Source organism: Rhinatrema bivittatum, chromosome 3, assembly GCF_901001135.1.
Source record: "Rhinatrema bivittatum chromosome 3, aRhiBiv1.1, whole genome shotgun sequence".
Lineage (NCBI taxonomy): Eukaryota > Metazoa > Chordata > Amphibia > Gymnophiona > Rhinatrematidae > Rhinatrema > Rhinatrema bivittatum.
In genome coordinates, this window is record NC_042617.1 from 276,106,454 (window position 1) to 276,124,601 (window position 18,148).

Consider the following 18,148-nt stretch of genomic DNA (forward strand, 5'->3'; position numbering starts at 1 on the left):
TGGGCACTATTCCATCTATTTTATTGTCCCCAAGAAAGAGGGAATGTTCCAGCCCATCCTGGACCTCAAGTCTGTCAACCGCTACCTGAGGATACCACACTTCTGCATGGAAACCCTACGTTCAGTCATAAGGGCAGTACAGCCGGGAGAATTTCTGACCTCCCTGGACCTGTCTGCACATCCCGGTCCATCACGACCACCAGTGCTTTCTACTCTTCGTGATCATGGACCACCACTACCAGTTCCGGGCGCTACCCTTTGGACTAGCTAAGGCCCCTCAGACGTTCACCAAAATCATGGTGGTAGTGGCAGCAACACTGAGGAAAGAAGGAATCCTCGTACACCCGTACCTGGACGATTGGCTGATCAGGGCAAAATCTCCAGAAGAAAGTCATCAGGCGACCACCAGAGTCAAGAATCTACTGCAGAATCTCGGGTGGGTCGTCAACACAACTAAGAGCTGCCTGCAGCCCTCCCAATCACTAGAACACCCAACAAGACAAGGTCGTCCTTCCCCCTGCAAGGAGAAGGAAATTGATGGATCAGTTGAGAAAACTGGTGAACGGTGCTCGCCCCACGGTATGGGACTACCTCCAAGTCCTCTGCCTCATGACATCAACCCTAGAAGTCGTCCCATGGGCAAGGGCTCACATGCGACCACTACAACACTCCCTCCTGTCACGATGGAACTCGATGTCCCAGGACTACACCGTTCGCCTCCAGTTACCGGCAAGATGTACGAATCCAGCTCTTATGGTGGCTACAATAAGACCATCTGAGCAAGGGGGTAAAGCTATCCCCACCGACCTGGGTGTTGCTCACCACAGATGCGAGCCTACAAGGGTGGGGGGCCCACTGCCAGGCGCTGACTGCCCAGGGGCAATGGGACAAGGAAGAGTCGGGATGGAACATCAACCAACTGAAAGCCCGAGCAGTCAGACTAGCCTGCCTGCGATTCAGTCACAAACTCCGGGAAGAATTGGTCAGAGTCATGTCAGACAATGCTACAACAGTGGCCCATATCAACCGCCAGGGAGGAACCAGAAGCCAACAGGGTCCCTGGAAATAGACCCCCTAATGGCATGGACGGAAGCAAACCTGCAAGAGATCTCAGCCGCCCACAACGTGGGAAAAGACACCGTCACTGCGGATTACCTCAGCAGAGAAAGTCTAGACCCAGGGGAGTGGATGCTGTCGACCACAGCATTCCAGTTGATGATAAACCGCTGGGGAACTCCAGCCATGGATCTTCTGGCAACCCGGTCCAACGCCCAAGTTCCCAACTTCTTCAGCCGCAGACGAGACCCACAATCCCAGGGGATCGACGCCCTCGTGAAGACCTGCTGTACGCCTTCCCTCCATGCCCACTACTGGGCAGGATCATCCGCAAGATAGAACACCACAGGGGGCTAGTACTTCTAGTGGCCCCGGATTGGCCAAGAAGGCCGTAGTATGCAGACATGCAAAGACTTCTGGAGGGGAGCCCCCTGGCCCTATCTCCACACAGGGATCTGCTCTAGCAAGGACCGATCCTCCACGAAGACCCAACTCTATTCTCTCTTACGGTCTGGCCACTGAGAGGACGCGCCTGAAGAAGAGCAGATACTTGGGGGCAGTGATTGACACCTTGCTCCGAGAATGCAAGTTCTCCACGTCTCTAACCTACATACGAATATGGAGAATATTCGAAGCCTGGTGTGAAGACCGCGACATACTTCCGTGAACAGTCAAAATCCTCACGATCCTGGAATTTCTGCAGGACAGCTTACAGAAGGGGTTGTCTCTCAACTCCATCAAGGTTCAGGTGGCTGTGTTGGCTTGCTTCAGAGCCAAAGTGGACGGCATCAGTCTATCTTCACACCCAGATGTCTCCTGCTTCCTGAGAGGTGTCAAGCAAATCCGACCACCACTAAAGTGGCCGGTACCCCTATGGAACCTCAATCTAGTACTAGACTTCCTAGCGGGAGCTTCCTTCAGACCTACCCGCGGGCTGTCTCTACGGCTTCTAACCTTGAAGACGGCGTTTCTAGTGGCAATATGTTCAGCCCGTCGCATCTCCGAACCGCAAGGATCGGTGTTGGGACCGGTCCTGTTCAATATCTTTGTGAGCGACATTGCGGACGGGATAGAAGGTAAGGTTTGTCTTTTTGCGGATGACACTAAGATCTGCAACAGAGTGGACACGCCGGAAGGAGTGGAGAGAATGAGACGGGATCTAAGGAAACTGGAAGAGTGGTCGAAGATATGGCAGCTGAGATTCAATGCCAAGAAGTGCAAAGTCATGCATATGGGGAGTGGAAATCCGAATGAACTGTATTCGATGGGGGGGGAAAGGCTGATGTGCACGGAGCAGGAGAGGGACCTTGGGGTGATAGTGTCTAATGATATGAAGTCTGCGAAACAATGCGACAAGGCGATAGCAAAAGCCAGAAGAATGCTGGGCTGCATAGAGAGAGGAATATCGAGTAAGAAAAGGGAAGTGATTATTCCCTTGTACAGGTCCTTGGTGAGGCCTCACCTGGAGTACTGTGTTCAGTTCTGGAGACCGTATCTACAAAAAGACAAAGACAAGATGGAAGCGGTACAGAGAAGGGCGACCAAGAAGGTGGAGGATCTTCATCGGATGACGTACGAGGAGAGATTGAAGAATCTAAATATGTACACCCTGGAGGAAAGGAGGAGCAGAGGAGATATGATACAGACTTTCAGATACTTGAAAGGTTTTAATGATCCAAAGGCAACGACAAACCTTTACCATAAGAAAAAAATCAGCAGAACCAGGGGTCACGATTTGAAGCTCCAGGGAGGAAGATTCAGAACCAATGTCAGGAAGTATTTCTTCACGGAGAGGGTGGTGGATGCCTGGAATGCCCTTCCGGAGGAAGTGGTGAAGACCAGAACTGTGAAGGACTTCAAAGGGGCGTGGGATAAACAGTGTGGATCCATAAAGTCAAGAGGCCGCCAATGAAGAGTGGGTGACTCGCCAGAATGATGGCTACTGCCTGGACACAATACCCTTATTCAATAAACATACACATGGTTACTGTGACTCCAACATCACTCTAAGCTTCAACAGCAAGAGGAAATGTGGAAAAAAGGATTTGCACTCACAAAGCCGGGAGTAGCTGGCTTGTTACGGCGGTTACTACCCCAAACCAAATGTGCCTGATACTTCACTTTAGATGCATATCCAGCATAGCTCTCTGCTTCAACGGCAGGGGAGAAGAAAAACAACCAATAAGGGCTGTATAACATAGTCTGGGTTAAAACAAATAAGCATGGGTGTAGCTTGCTTATTGCGGCGGTTACTACCCCTACTACCCCCTAACTAATCAAGCTAGATATTTCACTTGGATGCAGCTCCATCACTGCTCTCTACATTAATGGTGGGGGAGGAAGGGAAATAGAACCAAGAGCTAAAAGAAACAGATAAGTATGAGAGAAAAAATGTGTGAAGCTTGCTGGGCAGACTGGATGGGCCGTTTGGTCTTCTTCTGCCGTCATTTCTATGTTTCTATGAACTTCAAGCACTATCCTGTCAGGAACCATTCCTCAGATTCACTCCGGGATCCATACAGCTATGCACCGTCCCTTCCTTCCAACGGTGGTTTCTCATTTCCATCTAAACCAAACCATCTCGCTGCCATCTCCAGACGAGCATAAGGACTTGGAAGAGTCTCGCCTTCGCCAACTTAACATTGGCAGACTACTAGTCCGATACCTGGAAAGGTCGAATCTGTACGAAAGGTCGACCAACTATTCGTCCTTCACAGTGGGAAGAAACAAGGGGAAGCGGCCTCGCGGGCAACCATAGCCCACTGGATGAAAGAAGTAATCAAGGTGGCCTACATAGAGGCAGGGAAGCCTCCACCTCTACAAGTTAAGGCCCATTCCTGAGCAGAAACCAAGATGCTGTCACCCGCCGAGATCTGTCAGGCGGTGATATGGTCCTCCATTCACACCTTCTCGATGTTCTACTGCCTGGATGTTCAGGCCCGGGAGGACACAGCATTTGCAAGGGCAGTACTAAGTGGACCACGGGCAGCCTCCCACCCAGTTCAGGAGTAGCTTTTGTACATCTCATTGGTCCTGAGTCCATCTGCTACACGCTAGGAAATGGAGAAATTACTTACCTGATAATTTCGTTTTCCTTAGTGTAGATAGATGGACTCAGTATCCCGCCCACGGCTGCCTCAGAATACGGAAACCTCGGGTGACAAGCACGGGTAAGACATGCTTTACCCCTAGTTAAGACACCTATAAGACTGTATCGAATTCTGCTATGAAAAAGCAGGCCTTCCTCTCTAGGGATGTGTAAAGGCGCACTCAATTAGAGCTGTGTCAACTTCCATAGCACACTATCGTTCAGTACCTATTGCAGACTTTTGCAAAGCTGCAACTTTGACTTCATAAGTTCACTATATTATTCTTATTGTATCTATATGGTAGATTTGACAGGTCATCACCACTACGTTAAATAGTTAAATTGTATGTACATATTATATTATATTTATTATTACTATGTTAAATTGACATCCGGTTTTATTGTTCCTTATGTTCTACAGTTATATGTAAAGCCCCCTTCCGCTGTTGGGCAGTTCATCGTTTTATGTAAACCGGAGTGATTTGTAATTCCCACAAGAACTTCGGTATATAAAAATTAAAAATAAATAAATAAATATAATTACCGGGTGTCGTCATTTCTCGGTTGAGTGCACTGGGGGTCTCCAGCTAGAATTCAAGTCTAGTGGCTTAAGTTAACCAAGTTATTCAAACACATATATATTCACAATTGCTTTTTGAGGAGAATACTGAAGAGCAGAGCCTCCTGCAGGGGTATATGTATTAGAGCTGACGTCAGATTGAAATCTGACCCCATCTCCAACTGCTTTCAGGAGCACACTATACCCATTGGTCCTGAGTCCATCTGTCTACACTAAGGAAAACGAAATTATCAGGTAAGTAATTTCTCCAATTTTGCTCATAACCCAAAAACACTCTTCACTATAGTTAAGAATTTGACAAAATCTCTGACTCAGGATGAGGGCTGTCTACAAGAAGAAAAATGTGATGAAATAGCAAATTTCTTTAAGAATAAAATTGATAAGTTAACTTCCACTGTTACATCATCATCAAAGCAAGAAATAAAAATGAACTCAAAGGAAGTGAACAAATGGAGTGCTTTTGAATTAACCGTTACAATGGAGATGATAAACCTTATAAAAATGTAAACCCTGCATGCCATCCAATTGACTCCATTCCCGTAATAGCACTCAAGTCAATCGCTCATTTAATCGCACCAACAATTGCGTCAATAAAAAATCTATTTCTAAATGAAGGCAACCTACCTGACATACTCAAGTGTGCTGTAATAAAACCTGTACTAAAAAAACCAAATCTTGATTCAGAAGTATTAAATAACTACCGGCCAATCTCCAACCTGCCTTTCATTGCCAAATTAATTGAAAAGGTGGTGCAGAAGCAACTAACGAACCACCTCAAAACTATTAATATTCTCTTCCCAAACCAGTTTGGGTTTAGAAAACACGTCAATACTGAAACTTTACTGATCTCACTGGTGGATACTGACCCGAGAGGCTTTGACAGTGGTCAGATATACTTTTTGATACTTGTAGATTTATCTGCAGCTTTCAACACAGTGGATCATACAATACTCTGTGATCGTCTGACTGAAATAGTACTCACTGATGAAACAGTTTTTAAATGGTTTTTGTCCTTTCTTACAATTCGTTCATTTCAAGTAAAAGTCAAAAATACTATGTCAAAAAAGATTCCCCTCGAAACCGGGGTCCCACAAGGTTTGGCACTTTTTCAGCCACCCTTTTCAATGTATATTTATTGCCGGTATGTCATCTACTTGCTGGTCTAGGCCTGAACTTTTTATATCTATGCAGACGACATTCAAATCTTGATCCCGATTGAGAATACAATTGATAAAACATATAAACTAATTGCAGTTTACCTCAATATTATAAATCAGCTCCTTTCTCATATGAAACTCGTACTAAATATGGATAAAACCAAAATCATTTTGCTGGAAAGGAAATGAAGACATTTCACCAGTCCCATTAAAAAAAACAATATAAAGAAAAAAACCAATTGACCATGTTTGTGATCTCTGAATCACATTAGACACAGATTTGAGTTTTAGAAAACATATATCAATCAGATTGAAAGAAGGCTATTATAAACTTCTTCTCACCCTTCAACTGAAACCTCTGCTTGAACAAAAGGATTTTAGAACAGTTGCTGATTTTTTTTTCCCAGCATGGGCTACTGTAATTACCTTCTATTTTGTCTTCCTTTATCCAAAATTCGCCCTCTACAAGTCCTACAGAATGCAGCCGCTAGAGTTTTAACAGGTAGCAGAAAATGCAATCACATAATGCCCATTTTGATTTTGTTACACTGGCTACCTGTCAAATATCATACACAATACAAAACAGCCTGCATCCTACATAGAACTAATTACGGCGAACAAACTGACAGTTAATTGAGGCTATTCGATTACATACCCCCCAAAGAAACCTTAGGTTGGCCAACAAGGGTCTGTTAACGATTCCTTGTGAACTCAGCACACCTAAGTCAAGTAAGAGAATGAGCAATCTCTACAGCAGGCCCCAAATTTTGGAACACATTGCCAGTGGATCTGAGACTACAAGCAGATACTAAAAAATTCAAGAAAGCGCTTAAAACATGATTATTCAGCAGTGCTTTTGCAGAACCCAATTGAGAACAGCCCAACCTAACTCCTGGTTTTACTTTTTAGAGGTCTTTTATCTTTTTATTATTTTTACGGCTTAATTTATTAGTTTCTATTTGCTACTATTTGTATTTTATATAAGTGCTTTATATCTGTGTTTTATTGATTTTATACCTGTAATTGTATTTTATTCTTCTTATATTGTAAACCATTGTGATGGTATATCTGATATGATGGTGTATATAAAATTCAATAAATTAAACTAAACATAGACTGCCAGAGGGCTGCGTTTGCCTAGTCTGGTGCTGCAGGTGGAGGCCAGCCACCCACCCAGGGACAGCGCTCTTGGAGAGCCAGGTGGCAGATTTGGACACGGCGGATACTCAGGGGGATGACATCGATCTGGGGCCTACGGCTGAGGGGGATGACCCCAAGATTCTCAGATTGTTCTGCAGGGAGGAACTGGCCTTGCTCATTCCCCAAGTTTTAGAGGAGCTGGGGCTTCAGCCTCCACCTGTCGACCCTCGCAAGGACGGAGTGGATCCAGTCTTGGAGGGCTTCCGAAGTCCTCCTTCCGGGTTTCCGTATCATGGGTTTCCGTATCATGAGTTAATTAAAAAGATGGTGGACCAGGAGCGAGGTAATCCGGATGTAGGATTGCGACTTGGCAGGGCTATGGCCAAGCTTTATTCCTTGCCGGAACAAGCCCTGGAGCTTTTGACTCCCTAAGGTGTCACAAAGATGACCACCATCTCTGCGGGGGCGGCAGCTCTAAAGGATGTTGAGGACCGCAAGCTGGAGGTCCATCTCAAACGGATTTTTGAGATCTCGACTTTGAGTCTCCGCGCATTCCAGCTTCATGCAGAGGGCATGCTTTCGCTGGGTGCAGCGTTCCCAGGAGAGCCAGGAATCCAGTAGTACACAAGGTATACAGGCAGACAGACTGGAGGTTGCAATAGCTTTTGTGGCGGATGCATTGTACAATGTGGTTTGGACATCCTCCCGCATTATGGGTGCTGCAGTTTCTGCAAGGCGTCTTTTTTTTTAAATTTTTTTTTATATGGCTCCATAACTGGTCGGCGGATGTTTCGTCTAAATCCCAGCTGGCGTCTCTGCCGTTCAAAGGCTCTGTCTTATTGGGGGAGGAGCTGGATCAGCTCGTGAAGCAATTAGGTGACACTATGATGCATAGATTGCTGGAGGACAAGCCTAAGGGCAGACAGAATTTTCCTCCACGTCCACGCTTTCAGGACAGTCTAAAGTCTCGGCAACTGCGGGGTCTGTCTGTGACACATAGATCTTTTTCAGCTTGCGGTCAGTCCTGTGGGCAGTCCTTCGAGGAGGGTGTCGGCCCTTCAGATCCCCCACCACTGGAGGATCCTCATATTCCAAATCAGCACAATGAAGCGAGGCCGGCCCACCCCGCCGTTCCTTTTATAAGGGGTTGGCTGGCTAGTTTTTACTAGGAGTGGGCCAGGATCACCAGGTCCTCAGCGTCATAAGGGACAGTTACACCTTAGAATTTGCTCGGTCCATCTGCGACCTGTTCATGATCTTCTCCTGCGGTTTGCTGCAGAAGCGCCGGGGGGTGCAGGAGATGTTGGACAGGTTGCAGCCCTTGGGGGCCATTGTTCGGTGCCTCCGAATGAACTCAGAATGGGTCGATATTCCATTTACTTAGGATCCCTCCTTCGGGGCAACAATCGCCCCATTCTCAATTTGAAACGCATGAATGTGGCATTGAAAGTCCCTCTATTTTCGCATGGAAACATTGCGGTCGGTGATGATAGCCGTACGTACCCAGGAGTTCCTGGCGTCTCTGGATATGATGGAAGCGTATCTTCACATTCCAGTTCGGAAAGATCTTCAATGCTACCTGAGGTTCATGGTCTTAGGACAGCACTTTCCGTTTCAGGCACTTCCTTTCTGCCTGGCCACGGCACCCCGTACCTTCACCAAAGTCAGGGTGGTGGTGGCGGCGTTGCGGAGTCAGGGAGTCATTGTTCACCCTTATCTCAATGATTGGCTCATTCGGGCAAAGTCGGAGAGCAGTTGTTGTTCTGCCATACAGACAGTACTTTGGACTCTGCAGTCGCTAGGCTGGGTGGTGAACTTGGCCAAGAGCCACTTAACCCCCTCTCAAACTCTGGAGTATCTGAGAGCACATTTTGACACAAACCAAGATAAGGTCTTTCTGACGCAGGATAGAGTGCTCAAGTTACAGGCTCAGGTTCAGAGATTGTCACGGCTGCGTGTTCCCAGAGCTTGGGATTTATTGCAGGTCCTCGGTTTGATGACTTCCATGCTAGATCTGATGCCATGAGTCTTTGCTCATATGGGTCCGCTTCAGAGAGCTCTTCTCATTCAGTGGAGTCCGTTGTTGGAGGAGTTTCACCAGCCTGTCCTTCTCTCTCCGTTGACCAGGGAAAGTCTGTCTTGGTGGCTGCAGACACCCAACCTCATGCAAGGGGTCGCATTGGAAGTCCCAGATTGGGTGATCCTGACTACAGATGCCAGTCTCTCTGGATGGGGAGCAGTATGCCAGAGACAAGCAGCCCAGGGCATCTTGTTGGTGGAGAAGGCTTCTTGGAAGCCAGGGCGGTGCGGTTAGCGTTACTTGCTTTTAGGCCTTTGGTTCAAGGGCTTTCGGCGCGAGTTCTTTCAGACAATGCGACGGCAGTAGTACAAAAACTTAGACTGTAAGCCCTCCGGGGATAGAGAAATACCTACAGTACCTGAATGTAAACCGGTGTGATATCTCAATTGAGATCGAATGTCTGTATATAAAAATAATAAAATAAATAAATAAATATATCGACAGGGGGGCACCAAGAGCCATTCAGGAACTGATCCTTTGGGCGCAACAGCACCTGGTCCAAATAACTGCGTCGCATTTCGCAGGATTCGAAAATGTCCAAGAAGATTTTCTCACAGTCATACTCTTCTCGATCCTGGAGAATGGGAGCTGTCAGACGGAGTGATGTACCCCATTTGGAAGAAATGGGGCAGCCCTCATCTCTATCTGATGGCGGCGCACCACAGTGCGAAGGCTGCTCCATTTTTTTTTTTTCAGCAGACTAAGGGAGTACAGAGCCAAGGGCATAGACGCTCTACTGTTACCTTGGCCACGGGGAGTTCTACTATGTTCCCCCCGCCCTGGCTGCTGGTGGGGAAAGGAATTGCGGTGGATAGCAAGACATCCAGGGGAGGTGGTGCTGGTGGCCCCGGAGTGGCCTCGCTGGCCGTGGTTTGCGGATCTGGTAAACCTCGCAGTAGAGGATCCATTGCTGCTCAGTCACCTTCCTCATTTCCTACGGCAGGGCCCCGTATATTCCGACCAGGCAGATTGCTTTTGACTAGCGGCTTGGCTTTTGAGAGGAGGCGTTTTGAGCATGAGGGAGTACCCAGAGACGGTAATTACTACCCTTCTCCAGTCAAGGCAGAAGTCCACCTCTTTATCTTACGTCCGTGTCTGGAAAGTCTTTGAATCCTGGTGTGTGGCTAACTGGGTACAGGCATTACGGGCTTCTCTGTCCCATGTCTTGCCTTTCCTTCAGGGAAGGGTTAGTCAAGGGCCTCGCCTTCAACTTGCTTAAGGACCAAGTGATGGTTTTGGCTTCTTTGAGAGGTAGGGTAGATGGTTACCGCTTGTCCTCTCATCCTGATGTGATCAGATTTATTCGAGGAGTCAAGAATTTGCGCTCTCCTGTGAGGAGAGTTGTCCTCCTTGGAACCTCAATCTGGTTCTTCTGGGTTTGTGCAAGTCCCCATTTGAACCTATCCGCAGAGCCACCCTTAAAGATTTGTCTCTAAAGGTTGTTTTCTTGGTAGCCATTTGCTCTTCGAGGAGAATTGCAAGCTGTCATGTCTAGATCCATTCTTTCACATATCGGACGTGGGTATGTTTTTGCGCACGGTGCCATCCTTTCTCCCAAAAGTGGTATCAGCCTTCCATGTTAAACAGTCAGTGGAGTTACTGGCCTTTCCAAATTTGAGAGCTTCTGAAGCTAACGCTCGCGAGCTTAGGTTGCTGGATATCCATAGGGCGTTGCTTCGCTATCTTGAAGTCACAAATGATTTTAAAAGATCTATCTGATCATCTTTTTGTTTTGTGGAATGGTCCAAAGAACGTTTCTCAGGCCTCTGACTACCATTGCGAGATGTCTTAAGGAGGCTATTGGATTCACTTACATCCTTAAGGATAAGTCTGTTCCGGAAGGATTGAGCACCCATTCCACGCGATCTCAGGCGACCTCTTGGGCAGAAGCTCAGTTGGTTTTGCCACACGAAATTTGTAGAGCGGCGACTAGGAAGTCCCTGCATACTTCTGCGAGGCATTATCGGCTGGATGTGGGGGATCGGGAGTCTGTCTTTTGGCCAGGCGTTTTGTGAGCGGGACTCTCCAGGTCCCAGCCTGTTTAAGGGGCTTTGGTACATCCCAGGAGTTTTGGACTGATCTGGATATGTACAGGGAAAGGAAAATTTGGTTCTTACCTGCTAATTTTCATTCCTGTAGTACTACGGATCAGTCCAGAACCCACCCATATTAGAAGGGTGGAGAGTCATCCCCCTCAACTGTTGTATATTACAGATATCAGAAGTTTTATCAGTTGCATTTAGCTTGGGTACAGATCAATATGAGGAGCTGCAATTGGCATCAGTGTATTATAAAGCAGTGTCAGTTTTACTTTCTCTGTCTCCATCAGCTGACACGGATGAATAAACCGAGGAGTCTGGACTGATCTGTGGTACTACAGGAACGTAAATTGGCAGGTAAGAACCAAATTTTCCTATCTTGAATGGGCCGCTCTGGAGGCAAATTTCAAAGGGAGCCGGATGTTGGAAGACCTGTACCCCCTGGATTCAGTGGTGAGAAAACATCTGCGTTTTCCGAAAGTGGATGCGCTTGTCTGTGCCATCTCTAAGCGGACAATTATCCCCGTGAAGGGAGGAGTGGCCTTGAAAGTGCATGATAGGAGGATTGAGGCCATCTTTTAGCAAGCATTTGACATTGCAGATAACTTTCTGTTGTGCCCTGGTGGTTTGCTCTTTTCTGCTTCTCAATCAGGAGGTTGATGATTCTGGAGTAAATTCCAGAGCAGTTATGGAACCCGCCGCCACCTTTTTAGCAGATGTGGGCTGCGATTTGGACGGTACCTTGGCTAGAGGCGTGGCTTCGGTAATAGCAGCCAGGCATCAATCATGGCTGTGAAATTGATTGGCCAGCGCGACCTCCAAAGCTAATCTTACGAAATTGCCTTTTAAAGGCTCACTCTTATTTGGGAGCAAGTAGAATAAATTGGCCAGTAATTGGGGCGAATCCCCAGTTCCTCGGGTGCGCAGGATAAGAAGCAATTGCAGCGCCCCTTTTGGTATGAGGGTTTGTCTCAGGGGTTCCAAGAGGCTTCGTCCCTACAGAGGGCTGACCTTTCAGAGGGCCTTTTGGCAGGTCTCAGTCCTTTTTGTCCCAGACAGCCCAAGCGAGGCTCGGGTAGCAGATCCTCCCAATGAAGGTTTGCTGACCTACCCTCAGGAACAAGAGAAATAGGCAAGCCTCTCTTCTGTCAGAGGGGGGTTGAGATCACATTGGATCAATAGGTCCTGGAGGTGATACGAGAAGGATATGTGCTGGAATTTCGCAGAGCTCCTCAGGACATTTTTATAGTGTCTCCTTGCAGAAGAAGCAGGCTGTGGAATCTATGCTGTCAAGGCTCCTCGGTCTGAAGTCTGTGATTTCAGTGTCTACATCTCAAGAAATATGGGGTGATACTCCATTTATTTTGTTGTGCCCAAGAAGGAGGGCTCCTTACGCCCCCTTCCTGGATCTCAAAAGAGTTGACCGTTATTTGTGGGTGACTCACTTTCGCATGGAAACCTTGTGCTCAGTGATAATGGCTGTGCAGTCATGGGAATTTCTGACCTCCCTGGATCTGTCCGAGGCCTACCTCCATATTACCATCCAATTGGAGAACCAATGTTTTCTGCATTTTGCGCTGATGGGGCACCATTATCATTTTTGGGTGCTGCCTTTTGCTCTAGCCATTGTTCCTAGAACTTATTCCAAGGTTATGGTGGTGGTGGTGGTGGCAGCAGAATTGAAAAAAAGGATGTAACCCCTAGTATGTCTGTATTTAGACGACTGACTATTTCGAGTCAAGTCTCTGGAAGAGAGTCGCCTGATGACCCGCAAGGTGATCTTCTTGTTGCAGTAGCTTGGTTGGGTGGTGATCCTAGCCAAGAGCAGACTTCAGCCATCTTTAGTCGTTGGAGTATCTGGGTGTTAAGTTTGACACGAGGCAGGACAAAGTTTTCCTGCCAGAAGTTTGGATTCAGAAGTTAATGTTGCAGGTCCGTCTTTTGGTGAACACTATATGCCCAACAGTGTGGTCTTATCTACAGGTACTCGGGTTTTAGAAACCTCCAGATACTGCACGTCATGTCTCTTGACATCCAAAGGACACATCTCTTTCCTTATCCAATGACAGCAAGGAAATGGACTGATTTAAGTAAAAATCTGAGACCACTTTAGGTAAGCAAGAGGGAACAGTACGCAGCTGTATTGCTCCTGAAGTCATCCGAAGGAACAGCTCCCAGCAAGACAAGGCCTGCAGCTCGGAAATTTGATGTGCAGAACATACCACCAGAAACACTGTTTTCAAGGTCAATAACAGCAAGGAAAGGCTAAGCAGTTGTGAAAACGTAGGGCCCACTAAGAAATCCAAACACCAGCTTAAGACTCCACAAGGGAACCAGTAACTAACTGCAAGGGAGGACAAAGATGCTTTACTCCCTTCAAGAAATGGGCCACATCAGGATGAGACGATAAGGTTTCACCGTTCATCTGGCCCCTGAAACAGGCAAGAGCTGCAACCTGTACCTTCAAGGAATTAAGGGCCAACCCTTTATTTAACCTATCCTGCAAAAATTCCAAAATGAGCAGGATCTTAACTGAACGAGGAAGAACACCTTGATCCTCACACCAAGCCTCAAACACTTGCCACACCCGCACATAGGCTAAGGAAGTCGAACTTTTGAGCCTGCCTTGAGCAGATGAAAATTCCGGTCTCACACAGTTGCTAGTTTTTAATCTAAAAGTAGAAATCAGTCCATGCAGACTTCTGGAAATGGCAGAGCAGATGGATTTCTTGGGTCCTTGTTTTTGACATAATCAGGAATGTAAGATTTGCTATAGATTTTTATATATATGTTCTCTTTAGTAATTATCATCTGCAAGCAACTCTTTGTATAATCCTCAAAGACAACCAGAAAATTGAACTAGCTGAAAAAGTACGAAACCTTGGAATAATAATGGACCCTGAAATCAATCTAAAACAGCACATAAAAGTAAAAGAAGGCTATACAAAACTCATGATACTCAGAAAACTAAAACCATTACTAAAACTAGCTGATTTCAGAACAGTACTTCAGGCACTAGTTTTCTCCAGCATGGACTACTGTAATGCCCTTGTACTAGGACTCCTGAATACAACATTAAGGCCACTTCAAATACTTCAAAACACAGCAGCTAGAATACTAACCGGAAAAAGGAGGAGGGACCATATAACTGGAACCCTGGCGGAATTACATTGGCCACCTATTGAACACAGAATTAAATACAAAGCCCTATGTGTACCATACATAAACTAATACATGATGAAAAATTGGACTGGCTAAACACAGCATTACGAGTACATGTCCCACACAGAAACCTTCGATCAGCAAATAAAGCACTCTTAACCATTCCTTCAGTAAAGACAGCAAGACTAACCCACGTGAGAGAAAGGGCCTTATCTTTAGCAGGCCCCACACTTTGGAACACAATGCCTCTAGAGAACAGATTACAAAGAGATCTCAAAACCTTTAAGAAAAGTTTAAAAACATGGCTTTTTAAACAAGCATTTTATAAAGAGACTGGAGAATAGAAAATATACAGGCAGAGGCAGAAGAGCACCAACACACAGCACTATTCTAAGAATGTGCATTAAAATAGTCTATGAACTCTATATCACAATAAATATAATTGTAAACACTATGAATATGAATTTTACCCGTGAACAGTACCTTATAGGTACACCTGGTCATGACCTACTTCACTGAACTATTGATTGTCTTTAACGATATATTGTAACTGAACCTTTGGTGGCACCTGTTAGAATGTACTATAGTATGCATTCACCTACATTTAATTTATGTGCCTACATGTAAACCGTTGCGATGGTATATAACCTAGTGATGGTATAGAAAAGATAATAAATAAATAATCTTGCTTTATTCTCTATTTTATCATCTTATTATTCAAATAAACTTGCTACTAAATATTTGGAACTGCAGTGTACTGACTCATAGTGTGTGTGTGTGTGTGTGTGTGTGTGTGTGTGTGGTGGATATACTCCCAAGGTAAAGTCCCTGTGGGTGTGCAGGTGAGCCCCTTGGGTTAATCCCACCTTTGACCTGGCCAGTGACCATGCAGGCATGTGTGGTGATAGGCTCCCAGGTAATCCTGTGGGCATGCAGGAGAGCCCCTGGGGAAATCCCAGTATGTGTAAGCTGAATCCAGAACATTGGAGAAGGAGAATGGAATTCTTATGCTCTTGGCATGTTTTCTGTCTAATGTTTAATTTTTCTTCTCCTGCCTCACAGGGCACTTGGAGATCCTGAAGCTGCTATTGGCCCGTGGGGCAGATGCCTTGTCTAAGGATAAGAGGGGTTACACTCCACTCCACTCAGCTGCAGCCAGTGGGCAAATTGACATTGTGAAGCACCTGCTGAGGCTAGGAGTTGAGGTGAGGAGCTGCTGGGCATACAGTCTCACTGCAGCAGCTGGTATGTAGCAGTGCATGGGCAATGTTCTTCTGGCAGGACAGCACAGGGTATTGCTGGTGATGAGTTCTGTCCCTCATTCTAGGAATCTCTTTGACCCTGTCCTCTTTTTAATCCTTTGCTTTAGATCGATGAGCCAAATTGCTTTGGGAACACTGCACTGCACATTGCCTGTTACATGGGTCAGGATGCTGTGGCTAATGAGCTTGTCAACTATGGTGCCAATGTCAATCAACCCAACGAGAAGGGCTTCACCCCTCTGCACTTTGCAGCTGTCTCCACCAATGGGGCTCTGTGCCTAGAACTGCTGGTGAACAACGGAGCTGATGTCAATTTCCAGGTGTGTTCTGGGATCATGAGCAGATGCAGACTACTCCCATAAATCTGTTTGTCCACGTAAATGAGTAAATAACCCTTTCTCTACCCTAATGGTATTCTCTTCCCTTGCCACAGCTATATGTCTCACTGTGCATCTCGCGCAATGAGGACATGCCAGGCACTGGCATCTGACTGGGAGTAGGGCAAATATGCTGCCCCTTTGAGGACCCCATTTCTTTTGTCTTACAGAGTAAAGAAGGGAAGAGCCCATTGCATATGGCTGCAATCCATGGGAGGTTTACACGTTCCCAAATTCTCATACAGAATGGTAAGAAGTGCTACCACTTGAGAGACCTTTTTCATACCCCCCCACCCAGTTTGTCACAAGCTTTATTATCACATGCTTTCCTACCTCCTTTCTCATAGCTTTTTGGCATTTCTAGTGCTGTATTTTGAAGTGCAAATAGAATCACATATCTAAGATCCCCTAAAGATAGGAAGAACTGTTCTAAGATAGCCTACCTATGGCAGTCACTAACATTGTCCCCTGTTATGATGGTACTGAGCAGAAATGTAATCTTCAGTTCTAGAGGGTTCAACAAATGAAACTAGTTTTCCTCTTCATCCAGGCAGGCCAAGCCACACAAGTGGGTTATTCACGCCAACCAGCAGGTGGAGACTGAGACCAGCTGACTCGCTGATGTTGCATTCATGTAGCCTTGCACTTACATCAGCCTGCGGTATTCTCTGTCTCCAGCAGATGGTGAATATGCATACCTGCCCGTGCACTTATGCCTGTCAGGTTAGCAAGGGCAAGCCAGGAGAGATTCCTGCCCTAGCGGCAGATTGCGAGGAAAAACAGAAGTGAAAACCCTTAGCCCTCTCCTTCTGGCAGCATGGCTTCACACCATCGAGGGTAAGGAAGCCTTGGGCTCAGCACTTGCTCTATCCCTCTATTACCTCCCTTCATTGGGGTTCTCTTGGATGTCCCCTTCCATGGCTGGGCTCCAATGATGTCCAGGGGATTTTTTTTGTTTCAAAAGCAATACCTTATTTCACAGGCCAGTAGTTTAAAAAAAAAAAATAAAGTGGGAGAGCTATGATTTGCACAGCTGTGTCAGTCGCATTGGTAGTGGCAGCAAGAAGAAGGGCCTTCTGTGCCGGCGACGGGTTTTGCTGGCATTAGGGGCTCAGGCAGTTGACTTGCACAGTGTTTGTGAGAGTGACGGTACTTTAGGCTGCTGGAGGAACAACCGTGTTGCAGGCTGGACTGTGCGTACTGCAGGCAACAAGATGCCAGGAAGTCAATGCGGGAAATGACTCCCATCCTCTGCGGCCTGTCGTATGCAGGCCATTCAACCAAGTCAATCTTTGAGCTTTTGCAGCAGATGTGTCTTGGCAAGGGGGGAAATAGCCCGAAGGATTTTGCTCCAGTGGGGGTCCCAATCAGAGAACTCTTTGGAGGAAGTCTTCCATAGGGTGGGGAGGGGAGGAATCTCCTGAGCTCCCCTGGGAGGAGATGAGCTTAGCCGTCCTCCACTTTCCCCAGACCTTTTGGAGTTCCTGGGGGTTGGTTCAGAGGTAGCCTTACCTGCGCCTCTGGGTGCCAGGCTTGTGTATCTGCCCTTTTGTGGGTGGGACTTTTTTAAAGGCCTTCAGATTTTTTTGTAGGGGGGCAGAAGGTATCACAGTCAGGGTCGAAGGGGAATCCCCCACCGATGCTGTCCTCCTCACGCAGTCAGACATGCCCCTCTCCAACCCCTTCCTCTCTGACCCAGTATAAGAATCGAAGGAGAGGCAAGGAAGACGAGGAGGAACATGAAATCTGAGGACTCCTTGGAAAAGTTTCATCCTTATGCTACTGGTATGGAGGAGCTGGATTTGGAAGAAGTTGAGATTCCTCCAGAGGCAGAAGCTTGCTGCACTATGCTACGGCTTTTCCATCGGGATGAGTTGTTTGAATTGATAACTCTGTCCTTGCAGGCACTGGACTGGAAGAGGAAGAGACGAATGCATCTAACCCTTGGAAGAAGGTTCCTATTATGCCAGTTTGCTGAAAGTGACTTGTTTTTTCTTCCTTTATGAAACTGTGCAAGAGCTAATTGATTTGGAATGGGGAGCGTCAGAGTCTTATTTTTAGGGAGGTTGGTCCTTAGCAGGCATCTACCCTCTAGCGAAGGAGCAATTTTGCTTTTCCAAAGTTGATGCACTGATGTGCTTAGTGTCTAAAAGAGCCAACATTCTGGTGGAAGGAGGAGCTGCCCTGAAGAATGCTCGGGATCAGAG

General features: G+C 46.6%; 1 protein-coding gene across 1 annotated transcript in view; it reads left to right on the top strand.

Annotated features, from left to right (window-relative positions):
• ANKRD52 (ankyrin repeat domain 52) overlaps positions 1-18,148 on the top strand; it is a 184,237-nt gene that overhangs the window by 28,914 nt on the left and 137,175 nt on the right. The window contains exons 7-9 of the mRNA XM_029594706.1: positions 15,365-15,507; positions 15,672-15,884; positions 16,112-16,190. Coding sequence (XP_029450566.1) covers positions 15,365-15,507; positions 15,672-15,884; positions 16,112-16,190 — 435 coding nt within the window. The remainder of the gene's footprint in view (positions 1-15,364; positions 15,508-15,671; positions 15,885-16,111; positions 16,191-18,148) is intronic.